Source organism: Myiozetetes cayanensis, unplaced genomic scaffold (genome assembly GCF_022539395.1).
Source record: "Myiozetetes cayanensis isolate MyiCay16 unplaced genomic scaffold, myiCay2020 scf13, whole genome shotgun sequence".
In the NCBI taxonomy this organism is placed as follows: domain Eukaryota; kingdom Metazoa; phylum Chordata; class Aves; order Passeriformes; family Tyrannidae; genus Myiozetetes; species Myiozetetes cayanensis.
Window position 1 is genome coordinate 23,348,868 of NW_026086937.1, and position 25,014 is coordinate 23,373,881.

Below are 25,014 nucleotides of genomic sequence, written 5' to 3' on the forward strand. Positions count from 1 at the left end.
CAGCTTCTGTCCAGTTGCACGGGATCATTTCGGCTGCTGCCCGAAGCCAAGATCCAGCTCTGAGTGACCTCAGGGAGCCATTAGTGCCGCCGCAGGATTTCATTCCTCCGTAATAGCAGGCACAGCTTACCCCCACATCCACGCTTTAGGATCAAAACATACCTGGAAGCTGCCTGTTTGATCTTACAGGTCTTTCCCTACCTAAACGATTCTGCGGGTCTGTGAGACTGCTCTGCCTGGAATGTAGGCCTCAGTCTCCATTGCAATAAACGGGAGTTTCCACAGAAGAGAAACCAGAGTCATCATCTGCTGTGTTCTGGGGTGGGGCTCGGTTGTTTTTTATTTACATTCACGAACCCATTGTTATCAGTTACGCATGTTTGTAACAAAGCCCTTTTCCAAAATACTTCCAGCCATGGCAGCAGAGAACACAGTCGCTGTCCGATTACCACATCCAAAGCTCAGGCAGATCCTACATTGCATCCTGCAGCCTGGTTTCACAGCTCCACCTCAACATGCCACCGCATGCTTTATTGGAACAAACTGCCTCCTCTTTCTGTGCACTGCACCATCTCACACTTGCTGATTTCACTCCTTCTAGGTTAGCTGTGCCTTTGCTGAGCAGAAATATTGCTATTCCAAGGAAAGGAACAGTGGCAAGTCACTCCAGACAAGTCATTGTTAGCAGCCATGACTGCGAACACATGGCACAGCAAGGCTGCTGAGCAGGGACTGTCATTCTCATTTTACAGGTAGGAAAATAAACCCCTTATGAAGGCAAGGACACAAACTGGCACTTTCCAGGTGACCAGATTAGCTGCTTTTGAACACCAGTCATTACTAATGTTTCCTCTCCATTTGCCACGTTAATCCCATGGGAGCATGTCAGTGACTCTCCCTGCTCTGCCCCCAGACAGCTGCAGATCTTCATCTCACCCCTTGATCAGTCACCAAACATCCTATTATTGGACACCTTCTCTGACAAATCAATTGCACGATTAAAACCATTTCAATAAACTCAGGGTAATCCTGTACCTCACCCTCACAGACTGAAGTCCTCTCCTGATTCTCCAGAGGGCTTTGTGTGCCTCAGAGTCACATATTACACCGGTTCCATCACCGCAATCTCTCTTCATTGCCAAAAAACCCGTTTATAAAGCCCCAAAGCTGCAGAGATTACAGAAAACCTAATGTAGAGAAAAAAAATTGTGCCACTGGGCTGGCATGCTTGACAGGATCCTGCTCCTGGCACAGAGCAGGGACATGCCAGGGACCTGGTATGGGTTTTGGGGCCAGCCTGCCTGAAGCAGCTGCTACAGCAAGCTACAGCATGACCCTAAAGCACAGAAAATCTCTGCACTGCTGTCCTTGGCACTGGGTGCAAGGCAGCTCACCCCTCTGCCAAACACTCTCCACTGGAAGACTTAACCTTGGGGTGAAGATTTCTGGTGATGATCAATGAGCAAGAGAGAGGCTGAGACAAGGGCTCAAATGCTTCTGGCTCACACAACCCAGTTCTTGCCACCACACACAAACCCAGTTTTAATTTTGCTGTCTCTCCCATTTAGAGCAGTCTCCTTGGCAAGCACATGCTGTGGTTCCTGCAATCCCACAGTAACCTTGGCTGTTAGTTCTCTATCTACACATGGATTCCAACCTATTCAGCCAGAATCAGGAGATTTTTTCCTAGGATTTCCTAAATCTTTTAATCTTCTATTTCTGAAATCTGTAATTCTACTTTTTAAAGTTCATATTCATGAAGGGAGATTGAAGTGACCAAACTGCTGGTACCAGGGAGAGAAAAAGTCCTATTTTTCATTCTTCAGTTGCAGTTCATGGCATCTCATTTCACAGTCTCCAGCCAGGGAAAAGCTTACATAAGAGTTAATGCAGAGATTGAAGTGACTTACAGAACATTTCACTAACAGAAAAACACCCTGCAGAAACTGGGAAGGAACAGGATTTATCTACAGTGCTCTGCTGGGGAGACAGACAGGGACCGGTATAATCTCAAGATTTGCCAGTATTAAACATCACTTAATACCAGAGAGACCTGGACATGATGGAGAGTCTAATGAAGAGGCACAAGGCTGAGGAAAGGATAGAAGCAGTTGACATACAGGGAGAAGCTGGGGGAACTGGGAGCATGCTTTGAAAGAGGAGTTGGACTAAAGGATTTCTTGAAGTCCCAGCCTCAGTTGTCCTTCAGTTCTGTGGGAAATAGGGAGAATGTGATTTGTTTAGTCTAGAAGGAAAAAGCTGAATGGGTATAGCAGATTCCTTTGCAGACAGCAATCCAGGTTTCATCTTCCCAGTACAGATCAAGGAGTAACAGGCTACTTTGGGGAATGAAGACGTAGGCTGAGTTTCTACAGGTAGTGCTGGAGCAGACCATGGAATGACATCAGTAGCCGATTTAAAGAAGAAAGCAGGTGAAGAACCATCAGAACAACTGAGGTATTGCCAATCCTGCTTCAGAGGGGACCTGACTTTGCACCATATTTCACTGATTTGAAAGACACCTACCCCCTCCCTCCAATCTCCTGGTCCCCCGCACATATAACATTAGCAAGTGGAACATGTGCCAGCCTGGGAGGGACATCACTGTCATGCAGCAGAGTCCCAGGGCTTCTCTCGCTGCTTCCAACTCCCTCCCTCTGTCAGCACAGCCCAGTGGCAGGGCACGATGACTCCACTGCCAGGTGGAGTGGCAGCACTGGGACTTTCTCCATACTAAGAGGTGAAATAACAACATCAGCTGGTGTAATGCATTCTTATTCACTTCTGTTATAGCCCACGATGTCCAAAGACCCAAGTTGTTTCCAAGATGCAGATCCAAATTAACTCAAAGTAAAAATAATAAAAATCAGCCAGTGTTTTACACTTCAAATTCATATGAAGAAGCAAAATTGGATCAACCCAGATTCACAACCAGATCTTGTATATAAACAGATCAAGCTTGTTCAGTCTTGGATTTATGACACTTTCAGCGATTTTCTAGTTTTGTCATGTTCCTGCTAGGTCGTGGACCCAGGGGTGCAATATTTCCCACCTGCTACAATCACAAACATATCGTGGTGTTCCTCTTGTATTTCTGCTCTCTCCCCACGGGTACAGGGGTAGATATGGTGTTTGGAACAGCCCTACCTGCTGCCAGGGCTTTGCCTCACAACTGTCTCTCGGGTTTATAGCACTGCCAGGCCACAATTGTTCCACCAAGAATCTGTCTCAAATGGAAGTATTTAGATTTGTGAAAAACAAATCAGGTAGTTTCAAGAACAGGGAACAAGACAGTGCTTTATTTAGAAAAATATTAATCACTGTAGCCTCAGCACAGGGTTTGGCAGACGAGGAACCAGCAAGCCACAGAGAAATAAAACCCAGAGAGCAAGTACTGCAGAACAACTGTACTGCACACACAATGCAAGCTCTGCCCTAAGGAATTATGTCAGAACAAGGTTAATTATTTCTATTGGACTAATACTTTTCATTTAATTTATTTTTATAAATCAATCTGCATAATGTACACTGGCATCCTTTATGTTTCAATTTTGCTTACAATAATAAAACTAACTCTGCAAATCATTCCTGGCTACATGTTATTTTTATATCCAAGAGCACCAAATGATAAAAGCTTGGCAGCATAGATCTGACTAAGAGAGAGAAAAAGCATTCATTCTACTTCCCAAACATAGCATAACAAGACTGTGCTCCACAGCCTGATTTTAAAGCAGTGGGATGAAAATGACTCAGCCTACGTTAAAATTAGAGGTATGATGAGATTTTGAGACTGTGAGAGAAGTACTGAATTAAATGCATTTTTACTTGACTCAAATAGGCTTTTTTTTTATTAGTGCCTGGTAAAGGAAATACTAGCAGCTTTAAAAGTCTGTGAACCAGTCAAGCCAACAAGGTGTTTCATGAAGCTGTGAGTGCGACCTGCCATCATCAGCACTGCAGAAAGCCTGTGATGCCAGAGCACAGGAGTTGCACGGGGTGGGTGCCGTGGGTCTGGCTCCCTGTGACACTGTGGTGCGGCACCCCCAGCCTCCAGTGCTGGCACAGAGGGTGAGGCGAGGCTGGGATAAAGGGGAAGTGGCAGCACGGTGCCACACATGTGCCTGGTGGCAGTGATACCCAGGGCTCCTGCCCACAGTCTCCGCAGCCACCTTTGGCTCCTCCAGCCCATTTACTGAGACGTTCAGGGTGGTTTCCCCAAGCCCCTCTCTTCCTCCCAGCCACTGGGAAGTGCCACAGCCCCGGCCCCGCTCCCAGCACAGCGGGGAGAGCAGGCGGGCAGCGAGGGCCCCCTACCACTCCCTGCAGCAGCAGTGGCGGCACCGGCACGACCAACCAAAGCCTGACACTGCTCGCACAGCCAGGAGACACCTGGCTCAGAGCCACCCAAACATGGTTTTCTCTATCTTCTAGTGCTTCTCTGGGCTCAGAGGCAGACGCACCATATTTCTGAAGCCTCTTACAATGAATACTTACTCAACCTCACCCCATATATATATAAATATATATATGTATGTACACACACACACAGAGATATTTTTAACATATGTAAAGAAATTTTAAAAAACCACAGCATTTTAAATTCTAGATTAAAAAAAGCATTAACTGGAAGAGTTCACTAGTCCAAATGACCAAATCAAAACATTCCCATTCTCCTCCTCCCAGATACACTACTTACAGCCAGCAGGAATGTGTCACAGCTCAGCATTCCAGCCCACTGCCTCCCCAGGCTTTTCCTTTCTCCTGCAGGAAATCCTCCAGCTGGCCTTGCTTTGTTCTGTAGCACATTTTAAATTCAGCTTCTTTGCATCAGTTGAATTCAGGTGCAGCGGGGGCTTGGGACCTGCACATGAGTGTTGTTCCTGATGAGATTTCCTTACTTTCAATTTCCTTACAAGCAAATTAGAAGCAAAAAAAAAAGAAAGAAGGGAATAATTCTTTCAGTAATTTTCTGCCTTTCTGCAATTTACACACACATTCTCAAAGAAATGTGAGAAACCAATTACCACCGAAGGACTCTGCACCTCCCAACACGGATTAACCAAGTCCTGCTTAGGTTCATGATGAACGGTTTGCTCAAATAAGTGTTGCAGATTTCTCCTTAACAAGAGAATTTTTGAATTCCCCAAACCTTCAAAAGCAAAATTATTTACAAGTTGGTTGTCATAAAACACCATGGGCCAAACGTTACCCTGGACATTGATTCTGTGGAGACTTGAGCAAATGCATATCATGTCTCTCTCAAGTTTTCTTGGGGAAGGGCCATGCCCACAATGGGCACTAGGTTTTGAGGCGTAAGGGGCTGAATGCTGAGGGCAGAACCCTTGGCTTCTGTTCCTCCAGACGGCCCTGGCTGTGACGCAGCAGCACAGGGACAGGAAGGAGGCGTGGATTATGGGTGAGCAGGAAAACCAAACCCTCAGTTTGGCTGCAGGTAGAGCTGGAGGGCACACATCACTCTTGTTTCAGAAGCAGCACCCTTAGCCTGGGGCTGAAAGAAGCAAAATAGGGAGTAAGGTAGGTCACTTGCCAGGCAGATCATCCTCAGTTGGGGTTTGTTTGGTTTGGTTTGTTTGTTGTGGGTTTTTTGATGCTTGACAGCTATTACCACTAAATAGCAGATCCTGTGACAATAGAGAACATAATTGCTTTGCTCTGAGAACATGAGCAGCATTTTCACCAAACAAGAATGGACTTGTTGGGTTATTTTAATTCTTGGCATAGCTGGGCATGTCTTATCTCCAGCTCAGAAAAAAAGGAAATGCATAACGAAGACAGCCAGTTGTCTTGTAGGTAACTGTACACAATTCCCACCACAGGACAGGATTGTTGGCAAGACATGGTATCAGTATAGGGAAACTTAATACTGCCAGCTGAATAGATGTGTCACATTTCTTTCTGCAAAATATTATGTCTACTACTACTAGAAATAGCACAGCTGAGTGATAAAATTTTAAAAAAATGTGAGAAATATTTTCTCTATTTTCAAGTCTATTTGCCTTGTGAATATTGACAGCATTTTGTTTTGTCAGAGTCATGTTTTATGCCCACAGGGCCAGAACTTCTCCAACCCCTACACACACGTTCTCATTAACAGCAGCAGAGCTTAAACAGATTCTGCAGCAGCTCATATAGGAACAAGAAAGTAGGCTTGTTGGGTGCATTTATCTAAAAAGAAATAGGAATAAAATAACCTTATACAAGAATATTGCCCTTAAAACACTGAAACGCGCTCTTTAATGTCTGCTGACTGAGGCCTGGTCCTACAGAGACTGAAAGGATTTCACATTGCCAGAACCTTCCTTCCATGAATAGCCACTGATTTCATGTACTACTTTAGGATCAGGTCTTAGAGGACACTATTTTTAACTACATGAAGAACAAGCATGTCTAAAACACCTTAAACCCTCCAGCTGAGGCTATATATATTTTAAAGCCATTCTAATATGTGCATAATTAATGTGAATATTACTCAGCAAAGGGTAAACAGCAAGTGCTGCAGTAACTCTAATGTCACTAATTTCATTACTCTACTGAAATATGCTACTGTAAATGAACTAGTACATTATGGAGTGTTATAAATAATTAAAACTAAAACTGCAACTAACAAAATGAATGAACCAAGAACATTCTGTAACCCAGTGTTCCTACCCAACTTCATAATTTTCTAATTTGAGTAAAACATTCTATCTGAGTCTGAGCACAGAAAGGAATTTGTTCATATAATTTACTAATTTGGAAAGAACCTTGGTTGGAAAAAAGTTGAAACATGTTAAAACCTGTACACTATGACAGAACATCAATACACAAACCATACAACATAAACTGCTCCTTTGTCACCCTTCCCAGGCACCCAGGTGAAGCCACAGCAGTGAGGACAACCCAAACCAAGCTGCTGCTGATGCTGGGACATCAAGTCCTAAGAAGGAACCCATCCTACCTGGTCTCAGAGGATGGGGAAAGAGATGGGCTTCTCCAGTCATCCCAGCTGACACAGCTTGATGCTCAAAGAGGTGAGCAGGAAGGAACTCTGTCTCACCAGCCAGGCTCTCCCACAGCAATATCTACTGTACTGCACCGTGGGCAAGGCTGGATGCTGAGCGCAAGGCAGAGGCAGAAGAAGTAGGTTCTACTTTGGCATGTGAAGTTAGAGCAGTTCAGCTTTTGAGATCTAGAGAGAAGAAGAGACAGATGAACAGCATACCAGTGATATAACTGTATCTTTTAGAGAGATTTTTAAAGCAGATGAAAGGTGCTTTTGTGCAACTTGTTAAACTGCTGCTCCATTCCTTCAGTCAATAGCAAGTGTCAAATTGTTTTTGCAGAAGTTTTCTGCTTTGTTTTGCTTTTGAATTTTCATTCTTTGGTTTCACTGAAATAAAAGGCCTCTTTTTTTTAGACAGACATAAAAGGGGCTGACAACTTCTGCTGCTTCATTACCTCCAGGTGAATTCCATATTCCATATTCTACTCCTTCACTCCTCTTGGCTTCCTGCTCTGTCTTCTCTGAAGTACCACAGAGTTTTCCACCTGCTTTTTTTTTTTTAAATTTTTAATTTGTTGGTGTTTGTTTACAGGACAAAAAGCTTTATCAATTAATCTACTGTTTATGCTGCTAGCCCTGACGTTCTGTAACAGAGCACCATCCCTGCCAATGAGCCAGGGCCAGACCCTGCGCGGCTGCCTGCAGGTGCAACCCTGTCCCCCTCCAGAGCAGCAGGTGGGATGCTGAGGGGGGTTAGCCCCAGGATGTACTCTCAGGGAGAAATACCCATGGGGAGAAAGCTCTGACCTTGCTTCTGCAGCTTGCAGGAAGGGGGTTCCTACATCTCTGTAGCCCACCACAGCACAGAAGGGTTCTTAGTGCCACTGGCTTAGGTGGGTCCATGGGCACTCCTGGGCTGCTGGCTGGCTGCTGGGCTGCATCCACCTCCCACTAGTGGGAAAGAGGGGAGGCAGAAGGGAAAAGCATCACCTATCTGCATAAGCCTGAGTTGTGCAGTTACACTGCAAATCACTCAGGACAAAAGTCCTCCTGCTCCACAGTGTAAGGGAGTTCCCCCTGGCAGAGCTGGGGCAGGCACAGCAGGTGAGAACGGCCCAGGGGAGAAGCTCGCCTGGAACTGCCCTCTGACAGTGAGAGAAAAGATCCTCCATCCATCTGTCCTGCCCACCCTGGCCATGGCAACCTCTGTGGGAAGCCAAGTAGGGGACTGACAGCCCGTTCTAGTACAGACAGCCCACAGGCCACCCCAGGGGGTCTCAGGACCATATGAGGAGCTTTGTCAGGCACTGAGCAATGCTGGAAAGAACAGGATGCTCCTGCAGGGATGCACTTCTCTGGGAGATCTCAACTTCTGGACAAAGTTGTGTAGCTGAGAGCAGAAGCCTGTAATACTACCCTGCCATGGATGAAGACACCAAGGGGCTGTGCTGGGTATAAGCAAGGACATTCATAATTCTCACTTTTTTACAATAAAGACTGATTAATCCTCTCCTTGCTAATCTGCTCTGACAGAACAGCTGACATAAGATTCCTCCAAGCTGCAACGTGTGTTTACAGCTGCAGGAGCCAGAGGTTGTTAAGCACAGAGTTAACTCCCACAGACCAACTATTTCCTTCTTTTTTTTAATAACTATTTCTTTAAGCAAGTGTCTCCTGGTATTTTAAAAATTCATTTTAATCAATTTAAAATTAATAACGAAGGAGCAAAATCCTTAGAGCCTGAAAGCTCCAATCTCTGCCACGCTGGAAGTGATGAGTCAGCTCCAGCACGGCCGCCATGGAGCAGCTGAGGGCCGCCCGCGAGAGCTGAATTAGGTCACTCGGTTTGCTATTCATGGAGTGGGGGCTGTCCCTGCCATTGGATGGTTCCCTTTCTGAGGAGAGCTGCGGCACTGCGAGGCACTGCTGTGGCACCTCACTGCTGCTGCTGCTGCCGCTCCATCCTGGGTATTTACCGGGCAGGAGCACAATGGAGCCTCTCCAAGAGGAGGGAAAGGACAGTGGCTGCAGGACACAGCACACACAGGGCCCTGTCCCTCTCCCGCAGTGCCGCACGGCATCTCCTCAGACTCCTGCCCTGATCACTAACCCACGCTCTGCTTGGGCCAGGAATGGGAACAGCAGTGTCCACAGCCAGTCCTCCAGCTCCCGCCTCCACCCAAACCACAGCTTATGCTCAGGCTCAGCTCTGCTCACTTCCCAAGGGAACACGTGCTCCCAGGGTGCCAGAGCAGAGCCACTGTGCTCCCTCACTAATTACCTGTTTCTAATTGCAGTGCCACAGTCCCAACAGGAAGCTCCTATGGCAGCTCCCCAGGGGGATTAACATTGAGCCTTCGCTTTGTACACTGATGCAGCAGATGAAGAAAAGCAGTTCCCACCTCGTGTGCCATGTGAGCCATGCCAGTGGGTTACCTGTGTCTGTGGGTCACCGTGGCACTGGGATGCTGGCACCCAGCAAGGCCAGCCTGGGCGGCAGTGGGAGGCTGCATTCATGGGCTGTAGGAAAGAAGAAATGTGCAGTATCAAACACTACATTTTCAAAGCTTTTCTTTCCAATTTCTTTCCATTTGTTCAGTATTTTTAAGGGTAATACATGGAGGGGAAATGAAGTGACTGACAACAGATGATTCTGAATTGTTGGCTTTGGTAGCACGAAGGGAAAATGCAAATGAATTCTTGCAAGAGCACTGCAAACAGCAGCACAATTCCAGCATATCTAACTTTCAGTAATTTCTGTCATGGGCCTGAGAGTATATTAAAGGGTGCTAGTGATTATAAAGCATGTACTAGATCAAGGAGATTCTCCTGCAATATTTTAATTTTCACTTAAATTAAATTTACATTATAATTTACACCACTCTGCTTACAAACAGGGAAAGAGGCACTGCAAGTGTAGCAGCAGGCATGCATACCTTCATTTATTCTTCCCTATTTTTAACTTGTGGTTAAACTTAACAGTTGACTTCCAAGTGCAAGTAGATTGAAGCTCCATCTAGTGCCAGGGGCCGGGAAGTTACTGAGAGATTTGCACTCCAAAAATAGCAAACATGCTCACAAAACTATGGAGGAGCAGCAGACAGCCTGGAATCCCAGGGCTGTCCCACGCAGTCGAGAATGCTGTGGAAATGCTGTTACAGTGTATAAGGGTTTCATGTTAAAGCTACTGTACCTTGGGCCAAGAGAGCCTGGACTAGGGCACAGCCCCCAAAACACCTCTGCCATGGTGAGAGGGGTCCCCGTGCCCGTCACCTCATTCCCTGCCATGCTCCATCACCAACGCGCCCTGCACGGCTCCTCTCTGAGCACCCACGGCCCTCCTGCTGCATCCCAGTTCACCCAGCTAACCCCCAGCCAAAGCCAGGCTATCAGTGGCTCTGAAATGCCCTTTTTGTTAAATGCACAGCTTGAGCACCTGCCAGCAGGTCACCACTACCTCTTGCACAGACACCTCCTAATGGTAGCACAGAAGGTGGGTATCTATTGCCAACACACAAAACATCTAGCTGGTGCTAATGTTCCCTTCCTCTCTTTTTCTGCATTTTTTTTTGCAATGACACCTGCTAGAACTGTACCTGTTTCTAGTGCTGTAACCAAACCATGCTGCATGTCCCAACTACTGTATGCATGCCACTCTAACCCAAAACAAGGTTTGTTTAGCAGAGGACAATTGTTCTGATTGTTCAAGTAACATGTTGGAATTTTTTCTTACATACTGAAGTCCTGTATTTTCATTTAAGAAAAGTGATCCTCATTATGCATTTTACATTTGAGCTTCAAAGAAAACTGAGATGGGAGAAATCCTTTCACGCTCATTAAACGTAACACACCCAAGTTACAAGGCTTTAAAAAGCACTATGCCAATTGGGCAGAGTACAGACAAGCTGTAGTAGATGCATCTGTCCCATGTTCATCTTCACATAACCCGAGTACACACCAGGAGCACCACTGTTGGAAACACAGGGGACCAAAGAGAGGTGTGAGCAGCTGTGGGCACTCCAGCAGCACTGATGCATGAGGAGGTTGGGAATACAGTCAGTTGAGTTACATAGCAGATGACTGGATTCTTCTTCCTGGCAGTACCAGCACCACAAGTCCGCTCCCAATTGTGTAAAGGCTGAGCAAAAACCCAGTGTCTGCTCAGGAACAGCACCCAGCCCAAGATCCAGACATTTCCTCCACGGGCACTCACTGTGTGATCACAGCAGCAGTGCTGGGGGACAGCCCATCCACGGGGCAGGGGTACAAGCAAGACCAAGACCTCCTGAAGCCCCACCAGGTCTCTGGGAATGCCAGGCAAGTGTGGCACTGGAGGAGCTGCCCCAGCTGCCCCAGCCTTGGCAGCGGCTCTGCCCGCCACACCTGCCCACACCTTCACCTTCCACAATGAACAGTTTGGTCGAGAGATGGAATTACTTGTTGTCCGTAGAGAGGTACTTTGAAAGAAAACATTCCATATGAAACCACACCATTTTTAGGCTGCTTTCCCCTTTACTCAATTATATTTTCCCTCGTTTCTTCCATTTCCATTTATATATTCCATTATATTCTTAATGTTTCCTTTCACCCATACCAGAGTGGCTGCTCTACAGTTGCACAGTATTAGCCTTTCAGACTGAATATATGTCTTCTAAGTACATAATTCATGTATTTTAAAATATTTCTTTCATCATCTTTTGTGATTATGTAGACAACTTTGAGCAGAATAATGTTCATATGCTTTGTTTCTCAAAAACATGGTATTTGACTGGATGCAATTGAGAGAAAAGCCCTACCACTATGGCAGAAATAATTTTGTCAGTGCTGAAACTATGTCGTACTTCAACTATCAAAGATTCACACCAAAATATTCTAAATATTAAATACACTGGTGCTTCTTTGACAAGCTAACTGCAGGTGAGTTGACTGCTGCTCAGAATTAGTATTGAGTTTTTTGCGGCTAAAGAAAAATTTAGTATAAAATTTAAAAAATTGCAAAAAAACCCCACATTTAGCCATTTATGCTTCATTCAAACAATAATATTCATTTGCAATTTTCTAGAGCATTATAAGATTCGAACTGTATAATTTCTTTGAGAAAATATGTTTTTAGAATATATTATTTTAGACATACATTTAGATATACATTTAGAACATATTCAGAATTATTATTTAATGCTTTTGCAGACAGTGAATATTTTGGGTAGAAATTGCGTATCACAGATAAATATATGTATCTATGATCCAAAAATCCTGTGGATATTTAACAAGTAACAAGCATTAACAGCGAAATTATTAGCGACCAGAGGAGGAAACAGCACCCAGACAAACATATTTATAGATATGTCAGTGAAAGCAAGCTGAATGAAGGAAATAACGCCCTGAACAAAGCCCCAGAGCTCCCCGGCTGAACCACGTGGGCGACGGAAGGCGCAGCGGAAAGCCATGCAGAAACAATCCCCTACAGACACGGAGCTGGGAACACAGCCCGGGCTGGGAGCACTCCCCAGGACATGGCCGGGGTGGGGTCCCGTGGGAGGGGTCCCTGCTGTGCACCATAACGCAGCACGGCAGGAGCTAAAGTTTGGGGTTTCTTTCTTAATGCATGCTCACACAGTCCAAAAAGTCAGATCACCTATTAAATAAGTAAAATTGTATCCACCAGTAACTGTAAGAGAGAAAAAACCCAAGCAGATGAAGCCACAGTAAGACTGTTGCCTGTGTTACCACACTGCACAAATATCTGCAGAAAAAATGAGTGTCAAGATCCTGTGCTTGCTCTGCTCCATTTTCCACCTTTCTGCTTTCTCTCCCTCTAACTTTGTGCTTCACCAACCCTCTTATTGCATTTCTTAGCCTCAGTTTTGGCTTTTCAGATTAACTTCCACACTACCTTTCACCCACTGCAACAGTCAGCTTCCAGAGGCACCTGATGAGTCACCATGCGCTTGGGCAAAAAAATGTAAAGACTTTGGATTGATGATGCTCCCACCTTCCCTACATTGTGTCAAGCTATCTACAAACTTACTGAATTTCACAGTCCATGCCCTTGTTTCATAACTGAAAAGTTAACATTTACTATTTGGGTTCTGTTTGCTTGATTTAAAGCAAAACAAAATGCTGCAGGAGCTAAGCACACAGAGGAGCCCGACTATTTGGTAATTGTGAAAGCATAGAAAGCTGGGTCATATGGGCATAATTCTGCACTTCTCACTCCTGTAGGGACTCACATCAAAACACCATTATGAACCAGAGATTACCTGTCCAAGTAAGAATTTACATCTTAATTTCTAGGATTAACGTTTATTTTTTGTTGGCCATCAGCAAAAATTTATCTTAGAAGTCCTAAAGCTGAGCAAAGTTCCATGACTTCAGACATCTTTTTTAGTGCTTTGGCCAGTCTATAAACCACATGCACAAAGAACTGTCCTTCCTCATATTTTAAGTACTTCTGAAAGCCACTGAAATGGAAGCAACTTCATACCCTTATCTGACATAGCCATATCCCTGCGCTTGCACCTAATTTTCAGAGTTACATTTTAGGTTTGTTCTGTTTGAACTTGATGGTCAAATAGGGGATAAGGAAGGGAAACTCCTCAGAACTGCTTACGTAACTGATCCTTAGGAAGACAATGATTTTGCTGAGCTATCTGTGTTGATCATACCAGGCCAAACTCCTCCACAGAGACAAAACTCTCATCCACACATGGAGTTACACCACTGTTCCAAACAACATAAGACACAGCAGAAAAGCATCTTTTTTCCAGAACTTTCTGGATGGTTTAGGCACAGCTGTACAGGGCTCTCTGCAGTGCAGCCACAGCTATGCTGGCATGGCACAGGACCTTCTTCATGCACAGTAGCTGTGCAACAGAACTCTGCACTAAGGTCCTAATGATTGCTTCATTTTGTATTACTGTATTTTTTAAACCTAGCTTCAAGTTTTCCACTCATTAATATGTCATTTTTACAATTTATTTCTAGCTAACAGTCATCACAGCCTTTAGTGGCTTCCTGGGTTTTCAGCCAAGTCCCTCAGGTAGCCGTGGAAGGACCTCGCACAGCTCGTCCCTTTACAAGGCTGACACAGATGGCTCCTAGCTGTCACCAGCTGACTTGTAGCACTTGTAAATCAGTGTTCTCCTCTGCACTTCCGAAAGCACTTGTGGTGAAGAGAAAGACTGCCACAGGAACTCAGTCTGGTCAGGAGGTGAAGTCACCAGAGCCACAGCGCGTGAGCCCGGGTTCTGTGAAGTTTAACTCCACAGAAAAACCCTGCTGTGTTCTGCTGGTGGTTGCTTGCCCTCCTGTCTGTACAGAAATGCTGGTTACAGTTATTTGCAAATGGTGAAAAACATGATGAGCTTGGTGAAAAACAGGTAGATCTGGGACATCGTAACAGTTGGACTCAGAGGCCTTTCCCGACCTAAACGATTCTATGGTAAGTAATCCTGCCTTTGGCTGTCTCACCATTCTGAGCACAGCAGCAGCTCTGGTAGTTACAAGGCTTGACAGAAAACTCCAAGTTACATTATTAACAAAATATAGCCCTCCTTCAAATTTTTGGCCAATTACAACTTTTCTGTTACCAAGATAAAAGCTGTGAAGTTTCTCCCGAAGCTATAAATAGTAAGTACACTCTGACTAAGCAGAGATGGAACTTTAAAATTCTTTCAAATGATTATTTTTCTTAGATATGATCCAACATCAGTTTCAGGCAAAGTTCTAATCCAAAGGAAAAAGACCGGTAATTGTTACAAGCTGCACAAAACCCATCAAACTGTGGCTTTAGTATGCAATTAAATTCCAGAAAGGACAACTACCAGGCAAAATATAGGAAGAGACTAAAATGCAAGAAATTACTATTTCACAACTATTTTTCATACAGATATAGCTTACAATCAGCCCATTTCATATGTCCATCAGTCCAGGTACTGATGTTAAAATGACCTACTACATCTATCAATTTTAACAATTATATATATCTATATCTATAGATATAGATATAGATAAATCCTTCACTTAACAAATGCCTTATATTCCAATTAAGCCTTACAACAAAAACCAAAACCCTGGAGGTCCCTCCTCTTACAGTCTTTAACATACAGAGTACACCCTCATTTTCTTAAATCCAGCAGACTCAAAGGAGGTGCTGCAGTAGTGTGTATACAAATAGTATTATAATGATTGTATAACATAGAGCACAAACAAATGGGTAAAAACAGAATTAAAGAATCATGATTTTCAGAAGCAGCACTGGTGACTGCTGAATCTGCAAATTATACAAGATACCTGGTAGCTTCATAGCATTAAATAACAGTAACCCAATTTAGACTTCACTTCCTAAATATATTACTAGAGTTATTTCACAAATAACGTGACTAAAAGCTCAGCTACCAAAGCAGGTGGCAAATCCTCTACTCTCATCCTTCCATTTATGTTCAGAAGATCCCAGACTTCCATGATCACCTGGTCTGTGCAGTTCTTACAAAAGGTGATATTCCCTGTGAGGCAGCACCAGTATTACCTGACCCACTCTGCACTCTGACACCCAGGTGAAATGTTTGCTCTGTCAAAGAGGAGAGGCACTGGACCACCACACATCAACCTAGTGAGGCTCTGGAATCCCAGGATTCCAGGAAAGCAGCACCTTTTCCCCCAGCCCCAGCTCAGCTGGCAATGTCCACGGGGTCTCTGTCTCCCATGAGGCAGGACTGGATGTGGGCTGAGAGGGCTCAGGGGGTTCAGGAAGGCACAGCTACTCCTCCTGGGGCAGAAGGGATGGACAAATGCCTTGGAGGGTGGGGGCATGCAAGAAGGCGAGATCTCTCCAGGCAAGAGGGGTGTAGCCTTTGGATAAAGTCTTGGAAACCCACAGGTTCTTGTGTAGGATACCTGCATGCTTGTACCGAGCTGCCTGCCGTCCCTGCGAAACCCCCCTCTCATTAGTCAAAGGATAATGATGTTAGCATAGCAAACAAGCAGCTCCTAAATCCCCAAGGCCTGCCCCTGGGTGATGAGATGTCTGCCTCCATATTAATTAAATCCACTTACTAAAGTAACACAATTTGGAATCCTTACTGCAGCTTGGGAAAAAAAAAAAAAAGTCAAACACATTTTGGTTGAACTCTAAAACTAATGGGCTCATCACCCTCATGTTCATTTCAGATGGATGCATTCCAGTCTGGGCCAGCAATGGTGTTTAACTGGGACCTCCTACAGACCAGCATTAAAAAGAGAAGTGACCCTCAATGGCACCTTCAGACAGAAGAGAGCATTTTCTCCTTCTCATGGAAGGAATCTGTGGAGGGAAGATGATGAAGGCAATCCAAACTTCACAAAAACCTTTAGCTATTTAAAAAGCCAAAAGGAATGTTAAAGCCTGTAACTCATTGGTAGATACAGTGATGTTTCTGGGATACATGGATGCTGCTGTCCAAATTCAGAGGGGGAAAGGCACTGTGAAAATAAAACAGAGGAAAAACTTAAGGAATTAAGCTTAAATATGCAAATGAGCTCTTCTCCAAGTATCTAGTAATCCAAGCAATTAGTAGAAAACAACACTCCGTCCCATGACAACTGAACTAGGTTTTGAAAGGTCTAAGAACACCCTGAAGTATGCTGTAGGGGTATCCATTACAAATATCTGGGGATATAACCTCAGGAAAAGGCAGATTAATTTACTGTATACTATGCCTTGACATATTCAAGTATGAGATCTAACTTCTTGAATTATAGCCACAAAGCTATTGACACGGACAGCCATCACATCCTAATGCCCTGAGAATCACAACAGACACCCTGTAAGGCAAAACCACCCTGCTCAAAAGGAAGTGATCCCCCCATCGATTTCAATGACAAGACAGACAGACAGAGCCATTGCCCCAAAACACGCCCTTAAAGTTGCTAGGGAACATTTCTACGACCCATGACAGTCTTGGAGCAGCCATCCTGCCCAGGGCCCAGCATCAATGCAGCAAACCACCAGCACCAGCCCCGGCTATTGTAACGGAATGTGGAAACTAAATTATTGCTACAGAGACTTGGAGGAATCTGGAAGAATAAACCCCGAAATCGCCAGTTGCAAACCCCTGCAGAAATACAATGTAACAGATGCTGGTGTGTGAGACGGGGACCCACCGGGCCTGCGGTGAGGTCCGGGAACGTTGCAGCGGCGGGATCGGGCGGAGGGCACGGGGGTCACCCATCACCGAGGGGCGCAAAGGCAGATCTGGGACTGTAGAAACGATACATTAGAAATGCACGGGCTGCGCAGGGGCCGTCTCGGCTCAACGGAGCCGGGCCACGGGGAGGACGGAGCGCCGGACCCTCGGGGCATTTCCAGGAGCGGGCACCGCTCCGCCGCAGCAGCCCAGCTGTGACCCCCCCCGTCCCCTCAGGACGGCGCTCCGGGAGGGCACCGCAGCCCCGTCCCTGGGCCCCGGGAGCCGCGTCCGGCTGTCCCGGTCCGGGACGGGCGGGGGGCGCCGCCGCCGGTACTCACCGCTCCCAGCGCTCCGGCGGGGCCATCGGGGCGGCCGTACAGACCGCCCGACCCCGGCCCAGCGCTGCCGGCCCCGACCGCCGGGCCTGCCGCGCTCTGCCCCGCGCGGTCCGAGCCGCGGGCAGCGCAGCGCAGAGCACCGCGATCACGCCGGGCCGGGCCCCCGCAGCAGCCCCGAGCACCGGCCACCCCGACCTGCGACGGCCGGAGGACCCTGGCGCGGGCACGGGACGGGCAACCGGGCCCCATCCCCGCCCCGTTCCCGCTCCCCGCCGGCCGCGGGGGCGGTGCCGGCCGCGCCCCTCCTTCCCCCGCCCCCGGCGCGGCAGCGCAGGGCTGGGCTGGGCCGCGCCGCCGCCGCCGCAGCGCTCGGTCCGCTCCGCCGCCGCACCGCCGGGACCGCAGCCCGCCCTGCGCCCTCGGCCCGCCCGCCGCCCGCTCGTGCCCGCCCGCCGCCCCGCGATCATGGCCGGCTGGCAGAGCTACGTGGACAACCTTATGTGCGATGGCTGCTGCCAGGAGGCCGCCATTGTGGGCTACTGCGACGCCAAGTACGTCTGGGCAGCCACGGCCGGCGGCATCTTCCAGAGCATTACGGTGAGCGGGGCTGGCGGGAGCGGCGCCGGGAGCGGGGGCGAGGGGCCGCGCCCGGGGCACGGGGGCACCTTGCGGGCGGGGGAGAACGGGCCCGGCCACTCGCGCCGCCTTTTTGTGCGCGGCCGGAGCGGCGTGGGGCCGATCCCGCGGGCGGGGGCGGCGGCCGGCCGGGGCGGGGGCGCAGGCGGCGGGCCCGGGTGCGGGGCGGGCGACGGGCGGAGGAGGCGGCGGAGGAAGGCGGCTCGAGCGCCGCCGCGCCGGCGGCTCCATGTTTTCTCCGCCAAGATGGCGCTCTGCCATTGATGCTCCTCCGCCCTGCCCGCCCGCGCCCCCGGCCCGCCTCGGCCCCGCCGCCCGAGCACAGCGGGCCGTGCGGGGCGGCCGGCGCGGCTCCCCGGCTCCGCGCGGCCCCGCCCCGGGCGCGGCGGGCACGGTCCCGGCCCTGGCCGGGGCGGAGCGGGGCCGCCTGGGCCGCGGTCGGGGGGCCGGGCCCGCCGTGACGCTGCACTTTGCGGCCGCCGCGGCGCGGCCGGGCCCGCGCCCCCCCACCCCGATCCGCCCGGGCCCGGGCCCCTCCCGAGGGGGAGGCGGAGGGGCCGCGGTGGCGGGAGCGGCCCGGGCCCCGCGGTCCGGCCACGCCGGGCTGATGCCGCGGGTGCGGGCGGGCCCCGAACTGATCTCCCGGGACAGGTGCGGACGGAGCCCACGCCGGCTCCGGGGTCAAGGCACCGACATTCGCTCTACCCCGTTTAACGGGCCGGGCCCGGGATCGCCGCTGCAGCGGCTCCCCCGCGCACAGCGCCGGTGCCTAACAAAGCCCTGTGTGCTGGAGCACTTCCTGCGGGGAGCGGGGGAAAATCACGGCCTCAGCCTCTTCACACGAGACAGCAGCATTTCTAAATAAAAATTAAACAATAAAACGCTGCCGTGCTAACTCTGAGCTCTTTCCTTTGACAGCCAGGAGAAATAGATATGATTGTAGGAAAAGACCGAGAGGGTTTCTTCACCAATGGTCTGACCCTTGGTGCAAAGAAGTGCTCTGTGATCAGAGATAGCCTGTATGTCGATGGTGACTGCACAATGGACATCAGGACAAAGAGTCAAGGTGGTGAGCCAACATACAATGTTGCTGTAGGCAGAGCTGGACGAGGTAAGTATCATTTTCTCATTGCTAAATTAAGAATCTAAGCCTAAGCATAGACTCCAGCTATTAAGAACACCAGACACCTGTATTTAATGGTTAGTTTTGGGAAGTGGTGCAAGGGGGTGGGTGGTAGTGTTCTGGCTGAGTTCTACCTGGGAATCACACTTGTCCCCATGCCCATCTGTGTCCTAGCCCAGCAGCAGGCAGTGCAATGGTTAAACAGATCCCTGGCGAGCAGGAAAAAGAGCAGGCTGCAGCTCCAAGTAGATTTTCCTGATATTCTCTCAGTTGGTACTTGAAGCTCAGGAGGGGTCTGTTAATGATGGGCAGTGACTGCAGCTTTCTCATTGTGAACTGCTCAACGGAAATTTTATTTTGCAAAAATGCGAATCCCTTATATGAGCTGCTCCTACTTGACTTTTAACAAGCTCTACACTAACTCTTCTTGCACTTCCTATTGAGCGTGCTGAAGTCTGTCTTCAGGCAGAAAAGCCTGTCCAGTTTGGTGCCACTAAGAAATGTGCTTCTCGTGCTGCTCATTTAACGTCCAGTAAAAGCTGTTGTGGGGCAGGCACTCAGCTGGGATAAAATACTGGCTATGACTGGTGTGCCTTATGTTAGGGACACCTGGGCTGGTGGTTTCAGGCTGGCTGTGGAACAAGTTTGTAAGTGATAGACTTTTGCTTATAGGTGTCAATCCAAAAGCAGAGCTGATGGTGTGTGTAGGGTAAAGCCTGGGGCAGGGATGCAGGAAGAGGGTTGGCAGTGCTGGAGTGAAACAAACATAGTTCTGACTTGTGAAATGCCAGTGAGAACTGTCTTAAGCTTTTATGAGCAAATTGGTATGGAAATAGAATTATAGTGTCATTTAGATTGTAAAAGCCCTCCAAGATCTTCCATTCCAGCCGTTCCCCCAGCACTGCCAAGGGCACCACTAACTCATGTCCCCGAGTGCCACATCCACATGGCAGCAGGCATGCAGCCTGTGCCAGGGCTTGACACCTCTTTTGGTGAAGAAAGGTTCCCTAATATCCACCCTAAACCTCCCCTAGTGCAACTTGAGGCTGATGTATGATCACCTCTAGGTAGGCTGCAGTATTGCCACCTTGGCTAACAGTCCCTGGCCTGTGGCAGCCCAGAGTTCATTGTGTCCCTGTCCCTGCTGGGGACATCTGCTGGCAGCTTCCAGTCACACTTATGGGAGAGGAACCTCTGGGTATTCCTTTGCCATACAATCTGGACACCTTGCTGGCATGGGGGGAGTGGGGAGAGACCCAGCATGACAGTCATCCCTGCATTTTGTCCTACGCAGAAAGCATGATTTGTAGTTTTGTTACTGCATGGAAGGTCTTAGCCCAGCTCACCCTGTGGGTTTTCCCCCAACATCAGGGCAGTTACTCTGGCCCCTACACCAGCAGTGACCACTACAGCCCAGAAGAGGGGAATGTTCCTCTGCTGCTCTGTAGTCACACTGTGCACACACCTCACCTCTGCCCCACCCAGGGATTTCCTTGCTGGGTGATATGACTGATGGTGAAAGGCACTGTGATGCTTTTTGGAGATAACTGGGGGCATTTATTTTAGCAGTGAACTCTTAAAAGTTCCATAGTTACATAAAATCCCTGAGGATAGCTTGTACCTTCTCCCAGCTCTGTCTGTGTTTGTGTTTTTACAAAACTGTTAAACTAGGTTAGTACCCAAATACTAAATCTTGAATTTGAGGGTGTTTATTGCACTGCCTAAAACATGCATTATTTCCTTGTCTAACACACTCGTTTTAAAACTTTTTTCTTTTCTCTTTCAGTCTTGGTCTTTGTAATGGGCAAAGAAGGGGTCCATGGAGGCGGATTGAATAAGAAGGCATACTCAATGGCAAAATACTTGAGAGACTCTGGGTTCTAGTTGTTAGGCAGACTGTTAAGTATTAGGGGAAGATTGCTATTAAACTTTCCTGGCGGTGAGCTTTAAACCTTACATTCTGGAAACTTTACTAGCAATGCAGGGTGATGGGGTATGAACCTGTGTCTCCTTTGTATCCCTTTGTTGGTGGGGAAAGGTGTTTTTTGTTTTTTTGTTTTCCTTTAATTCTGTTCATTTCTGTTTTGTTTCCTTGTGTACTCCAGTACTGGTTATAGTCATGGGAAAGGAAGGTGTCCATGGAGGGACACTCAACAAGAAAGCATTTGAACTGGCTTTATACCTGAGGAGGTCTGATGTCTGAGCAGCCTCTCCCCATCCACCTAGCAGCTGTCTGCACCACCACCTGCTTGTGCTCAGTCCTACCAGACTATAGATGGTAGTTTATGTTTTTTATTTACCCATTTCCCACTGTCATAACTCCAGTTCCCCCTTGTTCATCTCTGTAACCACTGTAGGTAACTGAGCCCGTCTGGTACCACCACGAGGAGGATATGCATGTGATACCTTGAAACTTGGGAGGGGAACATGCCAAGTGTAGGCTCTGCTTCGTCTTAGCAATTAGTGTGATATTGACAACTAAACCAACTGAGATACTAAACAAGGTGCTGATTGTACAATCTAATTTGATCAATGCCTCTTTAGCACTTTGAGCAAGTCACAGCTCACTAGTCTTCCTTTCACAGAGCACGGTTGGGAGGAAAAAAGTGCATGCATATCTTCACTTCTGTCCCGCTCTTTGTTTTTGTTTTTTAAATCCACGTGTTTGCTTACACCCATTTTTATAGTGCCTGGTTTGTTTAACCAAATTGCCACTCAAAAGCTATTAATGTCACATTAGTTTTGTCATTGCACTTCACTGTAGGTTTAAGTTTCTTATTTTTTCTTGATGATGTCTGAAGCTTGTACTGCTTAACAAGTGCAATCACAAAACTACGAAAGGGTACAGATGCACTTCCTCCCATGACCTTAAACCATCATCCCAGGGACTCCCCAAACATTCCATCATTGCAATAGCTCAGGCACTTTTTTTTTTTTTTTTTTTTTTGCCAGCTCCTGTTCTGTAGTTGAGTTGTGCAAGGCTGCCACTTTGGCCGTTAGTTAGCCCGGCGTAACCAGCTGGAGTGTGTCTGGTTTGAGTTTCTCATAGGACCAATTTTAATTTGCAGCTTGAGGGTCTTGGGGGGAGGGGTTGTTTCTGTTTTTTAATATGAAATTGCAGTGTCATTGTAGAAAACTGCCACCTTCAGCTACTCTGGGAGATGTGACTGGTTTCAGTCTTTCTGCCAGATCCCTCTGTGGCACAGAGTTTGGCTGCTTTGAAGCCACTGTTTGGATGAAGGTCGGTAGTTTGCAAGTTAAACTGTCAAAATGCCATTTCAAATTTCAAATCTTCATTTGGCCTGTCACACCCCTGCTGCAGAAATGATGTAGTGAGCTGCCTTGTGCACAAGTCATCTGAAATGTCTGTAACCGAACTCTCAGTTCAGGCCCGGTTCTGACCTGTATGTCCATTGCAAGAACTGCAGAACTCTGTATACTAAAGAATAAATGGGAGATGGTAGTGGTTGGAATAACTGACTTGGCTGTCTTGTGCTGAATTTTTTAATATGTATTCTGTGCCATACTATTGTTTAAAAAAAAAAAAAAATGAACTGTTGCTATTGTGAGATGGATTTTAACTGACTCCGAGAGTTTCTTTCAACTGGCACTACCTTAGGGACATTCTAGTATTTGCTTCTGTTGTTGGGCCTTGTGGATAATGTACAGATTTAAACAAATTCTTGTCGCTGATTTGTCCATTTCTTTCCCTGCACTTTGTTACATCTGGGATACAGTCTAACTCATCTGATTTAATATGCATTTCAAAAAATGCCATAACTATTAAAAACACCTTGTTTACAGACAGATGAAATAAATTTATTCCAACCAAACAAAACCAGACTGCTGGTAATTTCTTCCCCCCACCCAGGCCTTTCAGTGTGTGGCTAACATGAGGTCTAAGTGCAGTTTTAAGTTTTGCAGGAAAGGAATAGTATGATAATATAACTTCAGCCAAAGGCCAGGCAATCTTTGGGGTTATGTTAAATTAGATAATTTCTCTCACTTAACTCCACATTTATCCACCTCCGTGGTGGGGAGTTTCCCCACCCTCTGAATGCCCAATACACCATCCCTGAAACAAGCTGGAGGAGACTTGACACGGGACATGGTAAAGGGGTTGGGGATGGTTGGGCCTGGATGTGCTCCCCTCACCCAGGGAAGGGGCAGATTTAAGATCTTCAATACCCCAAAGGATTCCACCTGAATTTGGTACTTCTACTACCTGAGCACTCCAAAAGCACAAGTCCAGTGGGATGTGATGGTGAATCCTGGAGCTTGTGGTATGGGAAAGACAGCCAAGCCCAGATCAGGGGAGGTGACTGTGTAGCAAGTCTCGGCCTTCCTGGGCCCTGACACCAGTCAGGTGCTGCTGGGCATGACCCAAACACGCCTTTGTTCTCCCCTCCTTCCCCCACACCGTCATTAGTGTCAGAGCTGCACCTGCTGCTCTGCTTGGCACTAGATCGGCTCTAACTCAAATCTTCCTATATATAGTGTTTATATTCTCCCACTGCCAAGTGGCTCCATGTCTGGCACTGGGAGATCCAGTTCAAAGTTGGAACAGATGAACATGCACAGTGAGCAAATACCTGTTCAATACTAAGTAGTACAGAGGATGCAAACCTCCTGCTTCCCCCATAAAACACATGTGAAGCTGTGCTCGGTGTCTCACCACAATTTAAAATTGCACTCACCTTTTGATGCAGAACGCTTTGTTTCTTCCTGGTCAGGGATGGGGGTGCAGGTACGTCCCCAAAGCTGCTTCTGTGGTAAGGCCAGAGTGGCAGAAATTGACTGTAGCAGCACCTCAGAGGAAGGAGCAGCTGCTGGCAGCACACCCCAGGTACTTGTCATCACATTACTTAGTTATACATTATTCCTTTCTGACGAATTCCCTTGCCCAAGCAGGTGTCTGTATGTCACTTGTATACTTCTGCTTGCAAAGAATTAGATGTTGTTTGAATTACTTTTTCAAATGTATTTGTTGGTGAATTTCTGTAGCAGAATGATGTCTGTGCATCTAACTGCAGCCAGTGCTACAACCAAAATTACACAGAGCATATTACAAAGTTTATCTCAGTTCATGGCTGTGGAACTCTTCAGGTTTTGGGGTGCCTGAAATACAGTAACTAATAAACATATGCATTCATAGCAACAGCAGGCACCTATTTTAAGAAACATATTTCAGCTTAGTATTTATGTTTTCAGAATTATTTTCCCATTTGGACTCACCTAGGCACGGGCATGCTGAAGGGGAATGTTGCCTGGTGAAAATATACACTACACTGACTGTCCTTACCCCACAGGCTGCTGGTGGCAGTGGTGTGGAGATGAATCATCCTTTCATTATTATCCTTTTACTGTGCCTCATTGTGCAAAATAAACTTTCCCTGCTCTCAGCCAGGCGCAGAGGACAGATCTGCAAGGCAGGATGTGTGGCTGCACGGAGTGATAAGTCAGAAATCACACCTGGGAACACCTCACCTGCCTGTCCTTGGTTCCAGCACTGAGGCTGCAGCTCCGCAGGTGCTGCCAGGGGGGAAGCACAATTGTCCAGAGCACCCTGGTCCTCCTTCCTGCTCCCCCAGCCACACTACGTGTACACACCCAGGCTGGTCCAAACTCCTCCTCAAGCTAGAAGTGAACAAAAATAAAGTTTTCTACATAACTCAGACTCTGCATACAGCACTGGTCAGTGCAGCTCCTTGTACTGGGATTCACAGCACAATGCAGGGGAACGTCTGC

The 25,014-nt window shown here is 47.5% G+C and overlaps 2 protein-coding genes across 30 annotated transcripts in view; one reads left to right on the top strand and one right to left on the bottom strand.

Annotated features, from left to right (window-relative positions):
- Nucleotides 1-17,770, bottom strand: part of TSC22D2 (TSC22 domain family member 2) — an 86,700-nt gene extending 68,930 nt beyond the window's left edge. For 4 of the 28 annotated variants that reach the window (XR_007628022.1, XR_007628034.1, XR_007628031.1 and 1 more), the window contains exons 1-3: nucleotides 9,440-17,434; nucleotides 6,959-7,189; nucleotides 4,697-4,908 (exon numbers count right to left, since the gene is read on the bottom strand). The gene's annotated coding sequence lies outside the window, so the exon portion shown is untranslated. The other 24 variants (XR_007628020.1, XR_007628028.1, XR_007628030.1 and 21 more) reach the window with 19 other exon arrangements.
- Nucleotides 17,771-17,838: 68 nt separating this feature from the next.
- Nucleotides 17,839-23,104, top strand: PFN2 (profilin 2). 2 transcript variants are annotated; one of them, XM_050307838.1, is made up of 3 exons: nucleotides 17,839-18,104; nucleotides 19,062-19,254; nucleotides 21,053-23,104. In XM_050307838.1, exons 1-3 carry the CDS (start codon nucleotides 17,973-17,975, stop codon nucleotides 21,148-21,150), a joined length of 423 nt encoding a protein of 140 aa, XP_050163795.1. In that variant the 5' UTR covers nucleotides 17,839-17,972; the 3' UTR covers nucleotides 21,151-23,104. The 2 variants fall into 2 exon arrangements, with proteins under 2 accessions (XP_050163795.1, XP_050163796.1); XM_050307839.1 differs by having other exon boundaries at nucleotides 17,846-18,104; nucleotides 21,372-21,469.
- The last annotated feature ends 1,910 nt before the right edge of the window (nucleotides 23,105-25,014 follow it).

What these genes read in the sequence shown, in the direction of transcription:
- PFN2 (XM_050307838.1), top strand. Translation starts at nt 17,973, where the DNA reads ATGGCCGGCTGGCAGAGCTACGTGGACAACCTTATGTGCGATGGCTGC. An exon ending in GCATCTTCCAGAGCATTACG is followed by an intron (nt 18,105 to 19,061) that starts GTGAGCGGGGCT and finishes TTCCTTTGACAG; the next exon opens with CCAGGAGAAATAGATATGAT. An exon ending in TGTAGGCAGAGCTGGACGAG is followed by an intron (nt 19,255 to 21,052) that starts GTAAGTATCATT and finishes TTTCTCTTTCAG; the next exon opens with TCTTGGTCTTTGTAATGGGC.